Source organism: Thunnus thynnus, chromosome 17 (assembly GCF_963924715.1).
Source record: "Thunnus thynnus chromosome 17, fThuThy2.1, whole genome shotgun sequence".
Taxonomy (NCBI): domain Eukaryota; kingdom Metazoa; phylum Chordata; class Actinopteri; order Scombriformes; family Scombridae; genus Thunnus; species Thunnus thynnus.
In genome coordinates this window covers 6,220,241-6,238,341 of record NC_089533.1, presented here as the reverse complement: position 1 = coordinate 6,238,341, position 18,101 = coordinate 6,220,241, and the positions used below count along the sequence as shown (strand labels likewise).

The window sequence follows — 18,101 nt, the reverse complement described above, 5'->3', positions numbered from 1 at the left end:
TGTAGCATTTGTAGCCTGCAAGTTGAAGAACGATGCAACATAGCACCATAAACGTATTGCCTCCATAGAAGGTGGTTATAAACACTTAAAACATGGTGGTAAAAGTGAATCATAAGTCACTTTTTGTATTCATTAACGCACTCAAACCTCTGCCGTCCATTTCCTCTCCCCCTCCACACACACACACACACACACACACACACACACACACACACACACACACACACACACACACACCGGCCATTTTCAACCTGCCATACATGAAACAATCTAGAAACAAGTCGACCTCCATGATTTAAACACTTGTACAGTATCATAGCATTTATTCTCAAGTTTTTTTTTGTTTTTTTTTCCTCTCAGAACTACCTAGAGTGTTAAAAAAAACTGCACAATGTCCCCTACAAGGCTGCGGGATGACGCCATTTTTGTTACAATGACTGTTTCTCTTCAAAAATGATGCAGAACACAAATGATTTTTTTTTTCTGCTGCACAGTTCTCACATGTTGGAAGAAAGAAACTGTTTTTACATGAATAGTTATGACCTTGCAGCATCATTGTGAGTCTTTTTTTTTGTAATGAAAGGCAGCTATTTTTTATTAAATGCTGAATATAACTTAAAACATGCCAGCAGGAGATTTGTAAGTTCATTCGCTAAAAAAAACACAACAAAAAAAAAAACAAGTTTCTGTCCTTACCCAGTCAGTATGTGTCTGCGAGTAGCGATGGACCGTGTAAAATCAGTTTACTCAGCTCAGGGCAGACGCTGTTCACTTATTTGTGTTTTTCAGGTTTTAAGGCTGAAGAGGTTTTTGTTGTATAAAATGTATTAAAATGTAATAGAAACAATAGAAAGCATTTTTAATCAAGAGTGGGAGGTGTCCAGATTCCACTGCTGGCTAGCTCTTTTTTTTTTTTGTCTTTACTACCTGTGGTTCTCTCTGGATTGTCTTGTGGTGTCTATATTTGTGTAACTTGATAAACTGCCTGTTGTTTTTGTTGTTGTTTTTTTTTCTTGGTCATGCCAAATGTTTAATGTTGCCTTAACTGTAAGATTTATCTGTTTTTAAATGGATGTTTTGTAGGTCGTATTTGTAATCGTTGCCGTTTTTATGAGGGTATGTCAAGATGCTTCAAGCAGCTCAGAGCACAAAAGTTTGTTGTTTTTTCTTTTGTTGTCATTTTATTATAAAATTGTTTTGTATAAAAGCACAACATATTGATACATTTGACATTAATAAAGATAATATGGTAACAATGCAATAATGCTGTAATGCTGTAAACTGGGGCAGCAGTTCTTTGATCTCTTGGTCTCTGATAGACATAGTCCTTCCTAGTCCTCTCGTGTTTCATGTAACTAAAAGCTTCTTCGTGGTTTGTAGTCGTTGATAAGCAGCTTCGTACCGACCGCTGCGTCGGTAACACAACCATCCAAAATCAGACGATGCTGGTTTTATCCTCTGTCTGTGGAGCTGTTTTTAAAAGTCCATCAGTCTATCAGAGTGATGAGATATGAGATCAGTATCATCAACACAGGCGTTAAAACCAGAATGGAAACCCATGTCGCGATGGAGATGACGCCGAGCTTCTTTGCCCGTCGTGAAAACTTCTCAGCTGCGGCTTCATCTGGTTCTCGCTCAGCCTGTCGCAGCAAGAAAAAAAGACAATATTGTGAATTATTTAAGTGACAGCAGCGATGAAGCAGAGCATCTTTTGCCTTTCTTTGGTATTTTTTTTTTGTGATTAATTGGTCGAACTGGTAAACACGAGCTTGTCTGCCGGCTTTAAGCTTTGACGTTCAGATTGACAGGTGAGAGAAAACCTGAGGCAGAAAAAAAGAAAAATATAAAATATACCTTGACTGAATTTATCAAAGCCTTGATCCCGATGCAGGAGATCCCGCAGACGATGCTGCAGACGGCCAGCTTCCTGTGATGTTTGTCGCTGCAGCAGGACGCGGCGGCGATGCTGATCACTTGATGGCAAGTATCATTATTTTTTGCTCCACCTGATCCTGCAACGGTGTTCAACGGGGCCTCTTCATCCACTGTTATATTTGTCTGAGATGAGTTAGACATTTCTGCAAATAAAAAAAAAGAAACAGCACTTAAATGATTTGAGTAATTAAAAAAGAGTCACAAGCTAAGAATAATTTTATGACCTGTGAGTGGCTGCTGTATGGTTTTTAAGTTGGTTCCCTCTTGATAGGATTGTTTGTTTTTAAGATAAAGGCACTTCTAATGAACAGGTTGCACCTCCGGGGACAAACCCTGCCTAGGTAAATGTTTAGTTTACTATAATTTAGTGTTCCCGGTCTGTGAGAAACAACTTTTCATGTGGTCTTTTCAGGATTATATGGAGAGTTGTTTTATGCCTCACTGACTACATTTTATTTACACTGTGTTTGATCTATTGTTCCATTCATCTTCCTGCTTACATTCTTTAAATAATATAATAGCCTGGTGTCACCAACCTGTAACATCACAACATTTTCAGTTGTCTTAAAACAGTCAGGTGTTCATATGAACATTGAAACTGGGATCTTCTAATGGTCAGTATGAACAGGAGGAACGATTAAAGCAGTGGTGGAAGAAATACCAGTACGGCAATGTTGAAATACTCCATTACAAGTAAAAGTTCTGCATGAAAATCCTACAGTAAAAGTACATAAGTATAATGAGCTTGATGTAGTTAAAGTATTGCAATAGTGAAGCATCAGTGTTAGAGCAGCATGTTATTGTTGTAGCTGCTGGAGGTGGAGATAGTTTCAACTACTTTATATACAGTCAGCTAGTTTAGTCCACTGCTTCCCAACCTAGGGTGGGGCCCCTCCAAAGGGTCAGCAGATAAATCTGAGGGGTCGTGAGATGATTAATGGGAGAGGAAAGAAGAAAAAACAAAGTTCAGATACACACATCTGTTTTCAGTTTCTGGGGTTTTCCTCTAATCTTTTATTTCTGGTGAAATATTGGATCATTCGAACATTTATTGAAATGAAACCATGTGAGAAGTTTAGAGGGAAAAACCACCATTTGTTGGAGCTGTTAACAACTCATAGACATGTGAAATGTGACCCCGACTACACACTGCTTTTTGTAAGACGTCAAAAGCCAAAAAGGTTGGAAACCACTGGTTTCATCTTTAACAATGTGTTGTATTTTAAAAGCTTGTTATATTATCCATTGTGTCAAATCTTCATCTGAAAAGTAACTAAAGCTGTCAAATAAATGTAGTGGAGTAGAAAGTACAATATTTCCCTCTGAAATGTAGTGGCGTGGAAGTATAAAGTAGCAGAAAATACTCAAGTAAAGTACAAGTACCTCAAAGTTGTACTTAAGTAACTAAGTAAATGTTACTTTCCATCACTGGATTACAGGAGGGAAAAACATGTCAATGTTTATTTGGGCAACTGACTTGTTTTGTGACAGACTTGAAAAAGTGTGAACCGGTCCTTTAAATCTGAGACACTTATTATGACATCACACCAGAATCAACCCACGCATGATTTGGTGCAACAGGATTTAAAGGAGGTTTCAGAGAGTTGTTACATCCTCTCACTGACATCTACACAACGCTGCTGCTTTGATTCATGCTGACAACAGAAAATGTTCTTAGTGTAACAGTTTTCTCTGACCTGCTCACATGTCGTCTACAGCTCAGAGCACAACAATCTAAGTTAAAAGAATTTTAAAACAGTTGTCATCTACATGTCTTAACGTGTTCTGAGAAATAAGTCAGATGGTGTGTTCTGAACATGGGAATTTCTCTGTGCGGGGTATTTCCAACATGAAACAGAAAGTAATCTATAAATGGCGTAACATCAGAAACAATGTTAACAGTTCCCTGCTGACAATACAAGAAAAAAACTGTATGATTACATTTTTAAAAAATGTCAAAACTTCACGCTTGGCTGCTGAGCTGTCACAGAGAAATGAAAACATAAAATGCTTAAAACTTATCTCATCTCTGATTTGATCAAAGAATGGCATGCAGCACACCCGCATACTCTTCTTGTTTTTCTCTTTGAAAGAGTGTCAGAGCAATTTTGTGTGAGGTAGTTTCATTGTGTAATGTTAGACAGAGCTGTGAATCATTTGTGGTGAGACGCTAAATGTGTTCTCACATATAGAAGTGTGGGAAACATTGAATATGGGTTAAAATCATGGAAGTAGTTCTGTTTTGTTAATTGACAAATGAAATCTCAATGACAAGAGGAAGCACATACTTCATATGTTTGAATGAGAAAACAGAACAGTTTAAACACAATTAAACCCCATTTGAATGTCGAATTCTTACTTAAAAGTACAGACCTGATCCAAATTTAAAGGCTTTGAACACTCCCTCGGATTTTAAAGTCTTGATCAGATAGTCGGCAGGTGTCTTCTTCTTCTTCTTCTTATAAACGGTCTTCTTCTAGTTTAAATCTTCTTCCTTTTAGGTGTGAAAGCTTTGGTTGAAACGTCCACACGTGGTCATCCAAACCTGACGTTTGTCCTCGTAGTAGTCGTTGAGTCTCAACAGATAAGAGCTCTGAAGCCAACCTGCTCCTCTTTGCTGTCTAAGCTGCTGAATGACATGACTAAGAGAGCCGGGAGTGAAACTCCCTGTGAAACCTACACGCCCATTTACTGCTCAGATCTTTCCCTCTCCTCTTGGCTTTTCCTCCCACACAGACGCCTGTAAAACACTTCAGTTCACTCGGCTACAGTAGTTGTCACATACTGCTCCTTGTTATCACAGTTTCTGTCTATCTATATTATTAGTAACAATATCACAGACGCTTTTACAACCCTTTTCCTGCTGTCTTCTCTCACATTCCTGAGGGAAGGTGTGTCAGCACTTGTCTCGCCTTGAAGGGGAAACACTCACAGCCTCTTTGTTTTGTAAATTCATCCTAGAAGGCCAAACATGCTATTCTTTAAGTGTTTGCTTATTATTCTTTCTGGGTTTATAAGTGTTTCTTGGCTCCTATCATCCCCATGATCTGTGAACAACAGATAAGGAATGTTTGTTCCCTCATAACTCAGGAATTCACAAGTACCTGTCTGCATGTTTTTTCCCGAGCTGACGTCACCCCGCCCTACCTGCCAGCTGGATCTTTGCCTCACGGTGACGAGGGAGGGATCCTCTGTGGCTCCATGCTGATGTGTTATTTATAAATATGGTAAATATATCCGGGCCTTGCTTCATAGTTTTTAATACATGTCAGTCATCCTCAGCTCAAATAAATGATTGTCTAGAAAGAGTTCGGACTAGTCAGAGGAAGACTGCGGAGAGAGATTTTTGTATCTGACTGAAGTGGCCAAAATAACAACAGGTGCTGTTAGATAACAAGAGTCTAAAGTCACTGTGTGCTTTAAAAGCTGTAGATGCTCCACAGTGAGAAATGTTTAAAAAAAAAAAAAAAAGTTAAATTAATGGTTAACTTCAAACTCCAAACTGCACGACACACTGCTGGTTTAGGTGTATTTTGAATTGAAACAGATAGAAAAGTTTACTAATATATCAAATGTTACAGGCTGAATTTTTGTGCATAAGAAATGTAGAATATTTCTGTTTAATGTGATGTTGCAGCTTTAAGAAAAAATTGCAGTGTAATGCCGTCAGTTTGAGAAACATGTAGCTTCAATAAAGTTAAAACATGTTGAGTCAGAATAGCGTGGAAAAGGTTTTTCTTCTCTAACTTTAAAGCTTATTAAACTTTACTTTATTTATATAGCACTTTAAAAGCATATGTATGTAAACGCATACAAGCAATAAGGACATATATGTGCATAAAAGATGTGAAAATAAAGCAAGATTAAAATGGAAACAAGTCTAAACACACACACAGAAATCAGATAGAAATAAGAACAGATTAAACACAATTAAAAGCCGGAGAATAAAAGTGAGTCTTGTGGTGAATCTTCAGGGTCTGGTGGAGCTGTAAGGAGGTGAGAAGTTCTGAGACATATATGTAGGGAGAGATTTATAGAAAATAAGAAGAATTTTGAATTTTACCCTGAAACGAGCGGGGAGCCGGTCTACGGATGCCAGGATAAAGGTGATGTGGTCTCGTTTCTTGGACCTTGTTAATAAGCAGGCAGCAGCGTCGTGGATGGAAGTTGAAAACAGGAAATAACAACTTGATAGATGCCTTCGGTAGGTAGAGGAAGTTACAGTAGTTCAGCCTTTCTTCTGAGGGTAAGAGGAAATGTTTAATTTTAAGCAGAAAGGAGATTGGAGACAGTAACAGTGGTATGTTGTAGGCGGGCTAAAGAGTACAAAGTCTGTCTTGTCCTCATTTAACTGAGGGAAGTTAAAAGCTAACCAGTCTTTGATGTCTTGGAGACACCTCTATAATTTGGCCTGATTTTGGGAATTGTGGGAGGCAGCAAAAAGAGATGTTATGAGTTTGGATGATTGTTCCCAGTGGGAGCATGTAAAGTTCAGTGGGTGTATATAATTTTGCTGTTGACTATGTTTTGGTTGATAGTGAATTTGACTGAAAATTAAGAGTTGCGTGATGCTTATGAGCCTCTTCACTCTTGAACATCACTGGAACACACCTGCCCGACATCGAGGACGTCGACACAGAGAGCTACAAACATCACCGAGGACCTTCGATCTCCAGGAACATCCTCAGACTCACACGTCAGGATTCAGGAGCAGCTTTTTCTTCCGTAAACTATAACCTTGCATCCTCTCCACATCACATCTCACTCCTCTGACATATCATGTATGCATTCATGGACAGTACAGCTCCAAATGTGTGCAACAGAACAATGTATAATAACCACAGAGATCAGTGCAGTACAACTGTATAAAGAGGCTAATCTGCAATTCAGTACAATTCAATAATTAAACAGTTTCAACATCTATTCTCATTTACATACTTTTGCCATACAACTCACTATAACAACTACTTTGATACATGTATCTAGATTTTTATACCTTATTTATACCTAATATAGCTTTTATGTAATGGATGTCTGTTTTTTTATGGGCGTTATTGTACAATTTAAAGTATTTTTATGCTGTTATTTTATATTGTATGTGTTGTTACCAGTGTAACTGTATATTATATTTTATATATCATACTGTAATAACTGTAATTCCACTACTTTTGACGGTAACTAGTAATTAAATTCAAATTAAATAATGCAATTACAATTACTGACATTTAAATGGGCTAGTTACTCGTTACTCGTTACTTTTGTCTTCCGTGAATATAGTGAACAGCTGTAGATGACAGCACACAAACACACAACACAAACACAGCGTCATCTGACCTTAAAGTGACGTCATTGCAGCCAGCTGGTGGTAAAACATCACCCTCGTTTCTGGAGTTATAATGTTATAACGTAAAACCTGTTTCTCAACTGCTGCTGCTATTCTTGGTTCGAGTTGTGGATGTGCGGTAAAACCCGCAGCGGATTTCATGAAACTGGATTGGACTGGACTGATTTTTTTTTTTGGGGTTGTGGGGAAAAACAAAACGGACTCTTTACCAAGTGGATTGAACTCTGAGATTTTGGCACTTTCGCGTTAAGCTTCAATTATACTCCCAAGCGAACGCGTACGCGGACAGCTGCGGACACCACGGAAGCTGAAATGATAGTTTCCGCGTCCGCGAGGGTCCGCGTGATGTAAATTTCATCAACAGAGGGTGTGTGCGCGTAGGCTACGTGCGGACATCCGCGTACCTGCAAACAACGCTGTCTCCCTGTAGACGGCGATCTACTACGCATGTGTGGAACGTGTCCTCCAAGCGGACTCCTGAAAGTAGTATTAACAGAACAACTAACTGTCTGTGGTGTCTACAGAAACACAGTGTTGTGACACAACAAATTGCACGTACACGGATGTCCTCACAGAGCCTACACGTACACACTCTGATGATGACGTCATGTGGACCCTAGCAAACCCGCGCAGACTTGGAAAGTATAATTTCAGCTTTAAGTAATGTAAAAGTTACTTTCCTTAGTAACTAGTTACTTTTTATACGCAGTAACTGGTAAGTAATTCAGTTACTTTTTAAGAGAAGTAACCAGTAACTGTAACTAATTACTAATTTTCAGTAATGTTGAAATTATACTATCCGTGTCCGTGAGGGTCCGCTAGGGTCCGCATGATGTAAATTTCGTCATCAGAGAGTATACGCGTAGGCTCTGTGAGGACATCCGCGTACGTGCAATTTGTTGTGTCCGCGCGGTCACAACGCTGCGTTCCTGTAGACGGGGATCTACTGCGCATGTGTGGAACATGTCCTCCAAGCGGACCCTAGCAAGTAGTATAAACAGGACAACTACCCGTCCGTTATGTCTGCAGCTGTCCGCTTGGGAGTATAAATGAAGCTTAGTTTGCCCAACACTGGTTGCTACTTTTATATCGTTATTGGCCTCTGACTGGAGATGAAACTGCAGTTTTGTTGACAGAGATGATGACAATAAAGTTCAAGTATGTGTGGTTTGGTAGTCGTTCAAAGTCATAGTAAAATAAACTTTATTATAGGGGTGATTCTTTTGAGTGATTTTTAATCAGCTTTATTGAGACGAGTTTACAGTACCTTGTGTACACAACTGGTGTCTATAAACACGCCAGAGGGATTAAAGGCTGTAATAAAAGAAAATAAATATATTTTAATGCTCACAGGAGTCTTAAGTTTTAACTGCTTTTCTGTTTGTATATTCAGATGTGGAAAAATGTTTGATATGGACAATCAGCTCTGAAAAGTTTGGCTTCTTGCTTTAAAATTTGATGTGTGGATATAAAATTTGGCCAAAATAATAAACAAATTTATTAAATAAAACTGAGTCATATTCAGTGATTCCTTGCTTTTAATTTGACAAGCTTACATTATTAATTTCTAGTTGACATGGTGGGTGTATGTGATGTGCTGTTGTGTGTAGCTTTGTATTTTGTATGTGTCCTGTGTGTTTTTTGCTTTGTACTGTTAGTTATTGTGCTGTTATATGTTTTAATTGTAAGGGACTGCAGATGAAAATTAGCTATAAGCTAACTCTGGTGCTGTACATCAAATGGTAACATTTATGTTTAACACTGTACATGGTCCCAATAAATACATTTCAAATAATATTTTTAATGTGAGGGTAGATTTGATCAGCAATAAACACAACAATTTACTCCACAGTTGTTTTGTGTGCAGACAGGATTAAAATAAATGCATTTTTCTCTGAGCTCAAAAGGTTCAACTTGTATCAGTGTCTTTCTGGAGTTTCTGCAAATAATGATTAGTTGGATAAAACCTGTGAAGCATTTTAAACGATATCTCTTTGACTTTGTTAGTCAAAAAATACTCTTTCCCAACAAATATCTCCAACAAATGTGCAGCAATATGATAAGACAGAGGGTGTGTTTATGATGTCTTGTTGAAAAAGTTGACAGACTGACTTATTTGTATTCTTAGTTTGCCATGAAAAACAGGTTTTCCCATATAGGAGGCGATTTTTTTCTTTATTAACATGTTTTGTTAAACATGTTAATGTTTTACATTTACAATTTCTTCTTCCACAAAATGATCATATACAAAACAATAAAATTTTATTCACAAAGCAATTGAGATCACATATGTTAGAATGATGATGTCTTTTTGAAGAAGCGATCTTATGGATTCATTGTTATTACAGAGATGTAAAGAAAAACAAAATTTCTCTACATTAGAGTGCACTGAAGTGAGAGACGGTAGAAACTGATGATTTGGTTGTTGGCTAAAAAGCATCAGAAAGGATTGCACCAAAAACCTTTGCATAATCTTACAGGAATGCTATATTGTGATAAAAATTCCTGATAAATAAATAATATGCCATCCCAGTTAAACCAGTCAACCAGAATAATGTTGTTTTGGAACCAAGATTTAAAAAAATATAGATTTGTGTTTATACAAAATGTCCTTATTGTTCCATTTGAAATATGTATGAGGTGAGAAATTATGCTTGTAGATAAGAGACCTTGATGAAAAGCAGGTAATTTTACTGGAAATTGATCGGTATTATAATTGCACGTAAGGCGCTTCAAAGTAGGAGCGACTCTCTCTGTGACGTAACCGTAGCTCCGCCTTCAAATCCCAGCGGACCAATGAGGAAGCTCCAAGCCGTGAAGGCGGAAAAAAACCCGGAAAAACACGACAGGAGAGTAGGACACGTCGGCTGTTGACAGTAGCATGCCCTCTTCTCATTAAATGGACTTTATGAATTAAATCCAGTTTATTTCAGTCTGTTTCTCGCTCCCAGCGGTTGAAATGGAGGGAGGTTCAGGTGTGGTTTTGGCCACAGAGAGATACGGCCGAGCAGAGTCCTGGAAGTATTCAGCAAAGGATGGAGTGATGGAGAGAAGGAGAGATGGGAGGGAAGGGGAATCGAGAGGAAACTCCATTGTTGGAGTCTTTAAAGTATGGACTTATAACTGTTTCCATGTAGCTTTTATTGACAGTTCATACAGCCTGATGTTTAAATATTTTAATATTTAATATTTCAGAGTGTCTTTCTGCCTCAAGGCTATCCAGAGAGTGTCAGCGGGGACTATCTGCAGTACCAGTTCTGGGATACTGTGCAGGTACAGAAGACCAGTGGTGGAAAGTAACTATATTTACTCAAGTACTGTACTTAAGTACAATTTTGAGATACTTGTACTTTACTTGAGTATTTCCATTTGATGCTACTTTATACTTCCACTCCACTACATTTCAGAGGGAAATATTGTACTTTCTACTCCACTACATTTATTTGACAGCTTTAGTTACTTTTCAGATGAAGATTTTTACACAATGGATAATATAACAAGCTTTTAAAATACAACACATTGTTAAAGATGAAACCAGTGGTTTCCAACCTTTTTGGCTTTTGACGTCTTACAAAAAGCAGTGTGTAGTCGGGGTCACATTTCACATGTCTATGAGTTGTTAACAGCTCCACCAAATAGTGATTTTTCCCTCTAAACTTCTCACATGCTTTCATTTCAATAAATGTTCAAATGATCCAATATTTCACCAAAAATCAAAGATTAGAGAAAAACCCCAAAAACTGAAAACAGATTTGTATATCAGAACCTTGTTTTTTCTTCTTTCCTCTCCCATTAATCATCTCACGACCCCTCAGATTTATCTGATGACCCTTTGGAGGGGCCTGAGCCCTAGTTTGGGAACCACTGGACTAAACTAGCTAACTGTATATAAAGTAGTTGAAACTAGCTCCACCTCCAGCAGCCACAACAGTAACATGTTGCTTCCACAATGATGCTTCAGTATCAATAATCTAATGATGTCATATATAATAATATATCAGTCAGAGGGACCAAACCACTGAATACTGATACTGATCTGAATACTTCTTCCATCACGGCATCAAACTGAAGCTCTCTGTTCTCCTCTCAGGCTTTCTCCAGCTCTCTGTCGGGGACTTTGGCCACTCAGGCGTCTCTTAAAGGCGTTGGGGTTGGAAACCAAGAGGCAACAGTCGCTGCAGCCACAGTCACCTGGTTATTAAGAGGTGATCCTTTAAAATACACCATAACATTCCTCAAAAGTATTTTAGCTTTGTGTGCTTCTATGATCTTAAAGGACAGTCATGGACATAAAAGACCTACTGATCTTGATACTGCACTGAAGCCCATTTCCTTTTCTTTTCCTCTCTTTACATGATGTTAAGCATTTTACTTGACCTATGATGGCCCTGTTTGTTTGTCCTTTAGTCTGTTTGCAGTTAAATGCAGTACTGTGCAAACGTTTTAGGCACTTTAGATGTTTAGAGTCTTATCCATGATCGGTCCCAAATGTATTCTGCAGCATGACAACGACCCCAAACACACAACCAGAATATAAAGAACTATCTTCATCAACAAGAAGAACAAGGAGTCCTGCAACAGATGGTTTGGCCCCCACAGAGCCCTGATCTCAACCTCATGGAGTCAGTCTGGGTTTACATGAAGAGACAGAAGCAGCTGAGATGCTGAAATCCACAGAAGAACTGAGGCAACTTCTCCAAGATGCAGGAACAACTGACCTGCCGAGTACCTGAAACACTGTGTGCAGGTGAACCGAGGAGAACTGCTGCTATTTTAAAGGCAAAGCTGCTCACAACAATCATCATTGCATCAAGTTAATTGATAAATAACTATTCATGGCAGTATTTTTGAAAGCATCCTCACTTTACTCTCAGTGCCTAAAACATTTGCACAGTACTGTACAGTATATATTTGAAGCTAATCATGCATGGTTAATGTTTTCCCAGCTGGCAGTAGAATAACAAACTAATGTTTTTCCCTGCAGATGGAACCGGCATGTTGGGAAGAATCCTCTTCGCCTGGCGGAAAGGGTGAGTTCATATTTCTGCCTTTTTTCAGCCCAATAAAAGTTTTGGGAGCTTAAATCTCACGTACGGATTCTCTCGGTTTGTGCTGCTCTAATTCACTGCTGGGAATTACTTTTTATTAGAGCTGCAACTAATGATTATCCTCATTATCGATTAATATGCAGATTAGTTTTTCTGATTAATCATTTTGGCTAGAAAATGTCAGAAAATAGTGAAAAATTAACGTTATAATTTCCCAGAGTCAAAGATTAAATCTACAATTGTCTCAATTTGTCTGATCAACAGTCCTAAACACAAAAATAATCAGTTAACTATCATGTAGGACAAAGAAAACGATTCATTTATCACATTTTAGAAGCTGAAACCAGCATACTTTTGCTTGAAAAAAATGACCAAACCAATTGTTTGATTATCAAAATAGCTGCTGATTCACCTTCTGATGATCAACTTGCTGATTAATCGACAAATTATTGCAGCTGTACTCTTTATAATCAGTGTCTGTGTCTCTGTTCCAGGAGTAAACTGGACTCTGAGGCCAAAAAGTGGAGGTACGCAGGTGTCCAGGCACAAAAACTTTGAAGATGTTACAGTCGTAAAAACCTTTTGATGTCCCATGTTCATTTATTTATTTCTCACCAGGCTTTTTGCTGATATTCTCAACGACATCGCCATGTTCATGGAAATATTGGCTCCGTTCTTTCCTGCTTTCTTCACCTTGATTGTCTGCACTGCAGGAATATTTAAGGTAAAGAGAAAATAATAACTCAAGCTAAGTTAATTATTTTGTTATTGATACAATTATCAACAAATGTGTTGGCTATTCTCATCTAGCAAGATTATTCTGATGTGTTGTGAGTAAACAGAACTGGAAAGCAGATTGAAAAAGTTTCTGCTACATAAAATTATGTTTATCTTTTAAAGCTTTTTGCTCTTGAATTATTTAACATTTCAAGGCCCCTAAAAAAATCTAAACTGACTGTTTGGTTGAACTGGTCACCACCCAGTTACATTTGCAGCCTGTGACGAGAGGTCACAAGGAAACATTGCTCTATTTTAAGAAGGCCCGAGGACACAGTGACCTGATAGTGTGACTGAACTGCCATTTATCTCCATTCATTCATTCATTATTCTCACAATTTGCATTGCTCAGCAAATTGGAGATATGGATGGAGCTCACACTGCAGGAAACAGGGTACAAACTGTGAAACTGTGATAGGAAATGGACACAAACGATCAACATTTGTAAAGGTGCAATTATTCTGTTGACAGATTAAACTCTTATCAACTCTTATCGACTGTACAGTATTTATTTATAGATATAAGTTGATTTAAAGGCCCTGAAAAGCTGATTTCTCAATCAGCTTCTTACTATAAGGGACGACTTCCTACATAAAAACAAACATTTCAGCCAAAGTTAGATCTGTTCAGGCTATTTCACATGAGATATTTCTGTCTGAGCCTCTTCTCACTTTTGAAGTAAAGTTTGAAGTTTATTATTATACTTATTTCTGTGCAACAATCAGGATTAAGCAACATTTGAACCAAAGTGTTGCTTAATCTACAGTCCAGATAGTCCTGATGAAGCAGATTAACAGTTTTTAAGTGTTAAAATGTCTTAATAAATAAAACATTAGAATTATTGCTTATTTAATCAGGAATGTTTACTGTTATGGAGAAATACTCAACATTTAAAACCAAGTTTTTCAGGGTCTTTAACACAACGTGGTGCTCTTATGTGTATTTCTGTTCTCCAGTCCATCGTGGGAGTGGCAGGCGGAGCGACCAGAGCTGCTCTGACCGTTCATCAGGCTCGTAGAGACAACATGGCCGACATCTCCGCCAAAGACGGCAGTCAGGTACTTTTGGGATTTCACTGGACTTGTTACTTTATCATGAAGCAACACAAGCTGAACTCTAATATGTTGTGATAGAGAACAGTTGTGGTACGTTTTCATGTGATCTTCTATCTTTTAATCATAGCAGAGAAAAGAAGTAAAATAAGGCTGCAGCTAATGATTGCTTTCATTATCAAATAATCTGCTGATTATTGCTTTGATTAATCGATTAATTGTTTAGTCTATAAAATGTCCATTAATTCCCCAGAATCCAAGATGACATCTTCAAGTATCTTGTTTTGTTTGTAATGATATAAAACAGAAAAAAAGCAAAAAACTGTCACCTTTGAACAGCTGGAACCAGACGACGTTTGGTGTTTTTTACTTGTAAAATCACTGACATGATTAATTGATTATTAAACTCTATTAATTTTCTTTCAGTCGACTTAACGATTCATCGACTAATAGATCGGCTCTAAAATACAAATAATAGGATGGTATTTACAACTTCACAGCATTCTGTTGCGTGATTGTAAAACTGTGATAGTTGTATGATTGCTGCAGTTTTCTGAGTTTTGATGAACTTTTTTATACAAGTCTGTAAAATCATGAAAATATGGTGGATCAAGGAGTGTGAATATTATCATTAGTGTCTCTGAATAGTTGCTGCAGAGGGAAAATTTCATTCTTGTTTCGCCTTCATGTCTTTTATTTCCTACAGGAGACTCTGGTGAATCTGGCCGGACTGCTTGTCAGTTTGCTGCTGATTCCCCTCGTCACTGATAATCCAGTGTAAGTGTTGAGAGTAGAATAAGGATCCATCATAGGATTATAAATTATCTAAAGAATCTTACACAAGGAAGCTTCTTTAAAACACTGGCAAATCAAAAGTAATCATCTGACTCCATTCATGTCTCTGTTTCTGTCCCTCAGACTGACTCTCAGCCTCTTCTTCCTCTTCACCGTCCTTCACCTCTTTGCCAACTACAAGGCAGTGCGCTCGGTTGTCATGGAAACCCTCAACGAGGCACGGCTTGCGATCGTACTGCAGCAGTACCTGAGTGACAGGCGGATCCTGAGTCCACAAGAAGCCAATCTGAAAGAACCGGTTTTCTTGGGTAAGAGTCATGATTCAACGTCGCGTCAGATTTTATTTATATCACAAATCACAAATTTGTCTCGACAAACGACACCTTCTATAATTAGACTGTAAATTTAGATACGAAACCCTTTAACAGGTCATACAATACATGTCATGTGTACAGAATAGACTGAAACAGCAAAATGACAATATTATAGATAGATTGATAACATACGTGGAGAATATGAACAACTTCCAGCTTTGATATTTTTTAGTTGGCTGTTTCATGTATCCAGTTGTTGTGGCGTTTAAAGTCCTACTTAAGTACATAAGTATTATTATTAAGTATTATGAGCTTGATGTAGTTAAAGTATTGCAGTAAAAGTAGTGGTTTGGTCCCTCTGACTGATATATTATTATATATGACATCATTAGATTATTAATAGTGAAGCATCAGTGTTAGAGCAGCATGTTACTGTTGTAGCTGCTGGAGGTGGAGCTAGTTTCAACTACTTTATATATAGTTAGCTAGTTTAGTCCAGTGGTTCCCAACATAGGGGTCGGGCCCCTCCAAAGGGTCAGCAGATAAATCTGAGGGGTCGTGAGATGATTAATGTGAGAGGAAAGAAGAAAAAACAAAGTTCAGATACACAAATCTGTTTTCAGTTTTTGCACTTTTCCTCAAATCTTTGATTTCTGGTGAAATATTGGATCATTTGAACATTTATTGAAATGAAACCATTTGAGAAGTTTAGAGGGAAAAACCACTATTTGTTGGAGCTGTTAACAACTTCTGAAACATGAAAAGGAGCCAAAACTACACACTGATTTTATTGTAAGACGTCACAAGACTAAAAGGTTGAGAAATACTGGTTTCATCTTTAATATTGAAAAAGTAAGAAAGTAACTAAAGCTGTCAAATAAATGTAGTTGAGGAAAAAGTACAATATTTCCTTCCAAAATAGTGGAGTGGAAGTATAAAGTAGCATAAAATGGAAATACAGTACTTGTGTAAATGTACTTAGTTACTTTCCACTGCTGCACAGTTTTAATATGTCTTTGCATTCAATAATTATGAACTTTCTTCTCACTTTTTTCCAGAGTTCAGGAAAACGGTGCCAATCAAACTTGGCGTGAGGCTGCAGGAGGTTGTTCAAAGGTAATTTCATTTGCATGTTTTGCTTACACGATAAAAAAATGGACACGCGATAAAAGTTTGATATAATTCTGCTTATTTTGCAGTCCAGAGGAACTTAATCTGGCTCTGAAGAATAACAACATGCCTTATCTCTTAGGAGTGAGAAACGGTATGTCATCATGTGAAGCCTTCATCCTCCTACAGAACAACAAGAGCCACATATACTGTAAAACCTGTAAAAGTTTGACTGTATTTTAGCTGCGGTCTCTCTTTCAGGCTCCGTCTGTGTTTGTTTGGGACCAGACGCATCAGTACGAGATGAAATCAGAGTAATGTGTCAAGCTGTGTGGCTCCGAAGTATGTTGAGCTCTGCAGCTTCCGGAGAACCTCCGACACAAAAACAAGGTGAGCATTTACCTCCATTCATTCTCCTCCTTTACATTCATAGAAGTTATACTGTTTTAGACACTGAGCACTTTTATTCTGGTCTTAAAAGGTCACTGGGAAATGGTGCATGAGAGTCACAAGATGATGGAGACAATTTTCAGTCAGTTTCTCAAAGGTGAGCACACACACACACACACACACAAACTGTTTAACCCACATATCATAAGATTTATTTCATTTGTTTGTTACCAGTTGAAACAATATTCTGCTAATTTCATCGACAGGCGTGGAAGCTGCAGGATGGGACGTAAATCGAACTCTGCTGGACTGGGATGAGTGGAGGGTTGAATGGAAAACAAAAAGCAACTGAGCTGTGAAACATCTGCAGCTGTTCTCATTGTTTATATCATATTGTTTAATGTTTATTAAACAAACAGGACCTCGGATGATTCATTCTGTGTTCAAATCTCTATGGGTATGATGCAAGTAAAGGAAATAAAATCTATTTTTCTATGGGAATATTTCAGGGTTCCTACAGTCATGAAAAACCTGGAAAAGTCCTGGACTTTGAAAGTAGTTGTTTCCAGGTCTGGAAAGGTGCTTGAAAAGAATCAAATCCGAAGAGGTTTTGGAAAAGTCTTGGAAATTGGTTTCGTTTTTTTTGTGACCAAATGTTTTTCTTGTTTGTTTTGTTTTTACTCAATTATATTCCAAAGGGGAAACAGGAAGACAGTACATGAACAATACATACTCTCATTTCCCCATAAGCAGGACTGCTTAGTGTGAACATACTCATGCAGACTGTCTTTAGATCAGATTGAAATAGGGGATTGTAAAACAATTATGATGATTACAACACAATAATTAAACCCTATTTTTTAAAATCATTTTATTTAAAGGGAATTATTTTACATATTGGTTTCATGACAATTAAGCACATTGTCCATGTCTGATTGCTAGCTGTCTGGAATGATATTAAAAAAAACCCTCACATTATCATTTATATACTAAGACTTCACAGAATATTTGAAAATTTCAAATGAATGAAAATTTGGCTTAAAGTCATGGAAGAGTTGTGGAAATCTATTGGCTAAAATGTGTAGGAACCCTGTGTTTTTGATTTTTTTTATTGACGGTTATAATGAAAATCAAAGCTGGAGGTTTAGTGATGAAGTGTCTGTTGTTTAACATGTTTTTTCATTTGATTTGGCTCTTTATTGTAAAATACGCTGTCTTACCTGTGTACAAATGTGTCATCCAAATAAAATATAACTGACTGCCCTTTTATCATTTATCCATGAGGAGGCGCTGTTGAACCTTCATAAACAATTAAAACGCCACGAAGAAGAAGAAA

General features: G+C 37.6%; 1 protein-coding gene and 1 long non-coding RNA gene across 5 annotated transcripts; one reads left to right on the top strand and one right to left on the bottom strand.

Moving 5' to 3' along the window:
- Positions 1-1,003: 1,003 nt before the first annotated feature.
- On the bottom strand, positions 1,004-8,369 carry LOC137168635 (uncharacterized). 3 transcript variants are annotated; one of them, XR_010924313.1, is made up of 4 exons: positions 7,270-8,369; positions 4,309-6,175; positions 1,855-2,078; positions 1,004-1,640 (listed from the first exon to the last, which is right to left on the bottom strand). It is a non-coding gene; the product is annotated as an uncharacterized lncRNA (long non-coding RNA). The 3 variants fall into 3 exon arrangements; XR_010924314.1 differs by having other exon boundaries at positions 4,309-5,921; positions 5,999-8,368; XR_010924312.1 differs by lacking the exon at positions 7,270-8,369 and having other exon boundaries at positions 4,309-6,852.
- Positions 8,370-9,981: 1,612 nt separating this feature from the next.
- Positions 9,982-18,028, top strand: rusf1 (RUS family member 1). 2 transcript variants are annotated; one of them, XM_067616304.1, is made up of 14 exons: positions 9,982-10,388; positions 10,475-10,552; positions 11,370-11,484; positions 12,264-12,309; positions 12,822-12,854; positions 12,946-13,051; positions 14,061-14,162; positions 14,863-14,933; positions 15,075-15,259; positions 16,324-16,381; positions 16,465-16,529; positions 16,637-16,765; positions 16,857-16,922; positions 17,032-18,028. In XM_067616304.1, exons 1-14 carry the CDS (start codon positions 10,239-10,241, stop codon positions 17,115-17,117), a joined length of 1,290 nt encoding a protein of 429 aa, XP_067472405.1. In that variant the 5' UTR covers positions 9,982-10,238; the 3' UTR covers positions 17,118-18,028. The 2 variants fall into 2 exon arrangements, with proteins under 2 accessions (XP_067472405.1, XP_067472406.1); XM_067616305.1 differs by lacking the exons at positions 9,982-10,388; positions 10,475-10,552 and adding an exon at positions 11,781-12,026 and having other exon boundaries at positions 11,367-11,484.
- The last annotated feature ends 73 nt before the right edge of the window (positions 18,029-18,101 follow it).

Coding starts and splice junctions, on each gene's coding strand:
- rusf1 (XM_067616304.1), top strand. CDS start 10,239: ATGGAGGGAGGTTCAGGTGTGGTTTTGGCCACAGAGAGATACGGCCGA. Junction 12,310..12,821: donor CTCTTCGCCTGGCGGAAAGG/GTGAGTTCATAT, acceptor TCTCTGTTCCAG/GAGTAAACTGGACTCTGAGG. Junction 14,163..14,862: donor CCGCCAAAGACGGCAGTCAG/GTACTTTTGGGA, acceptor TATTTCCTACAG/GAGACTCTGGTGAATCTGGC.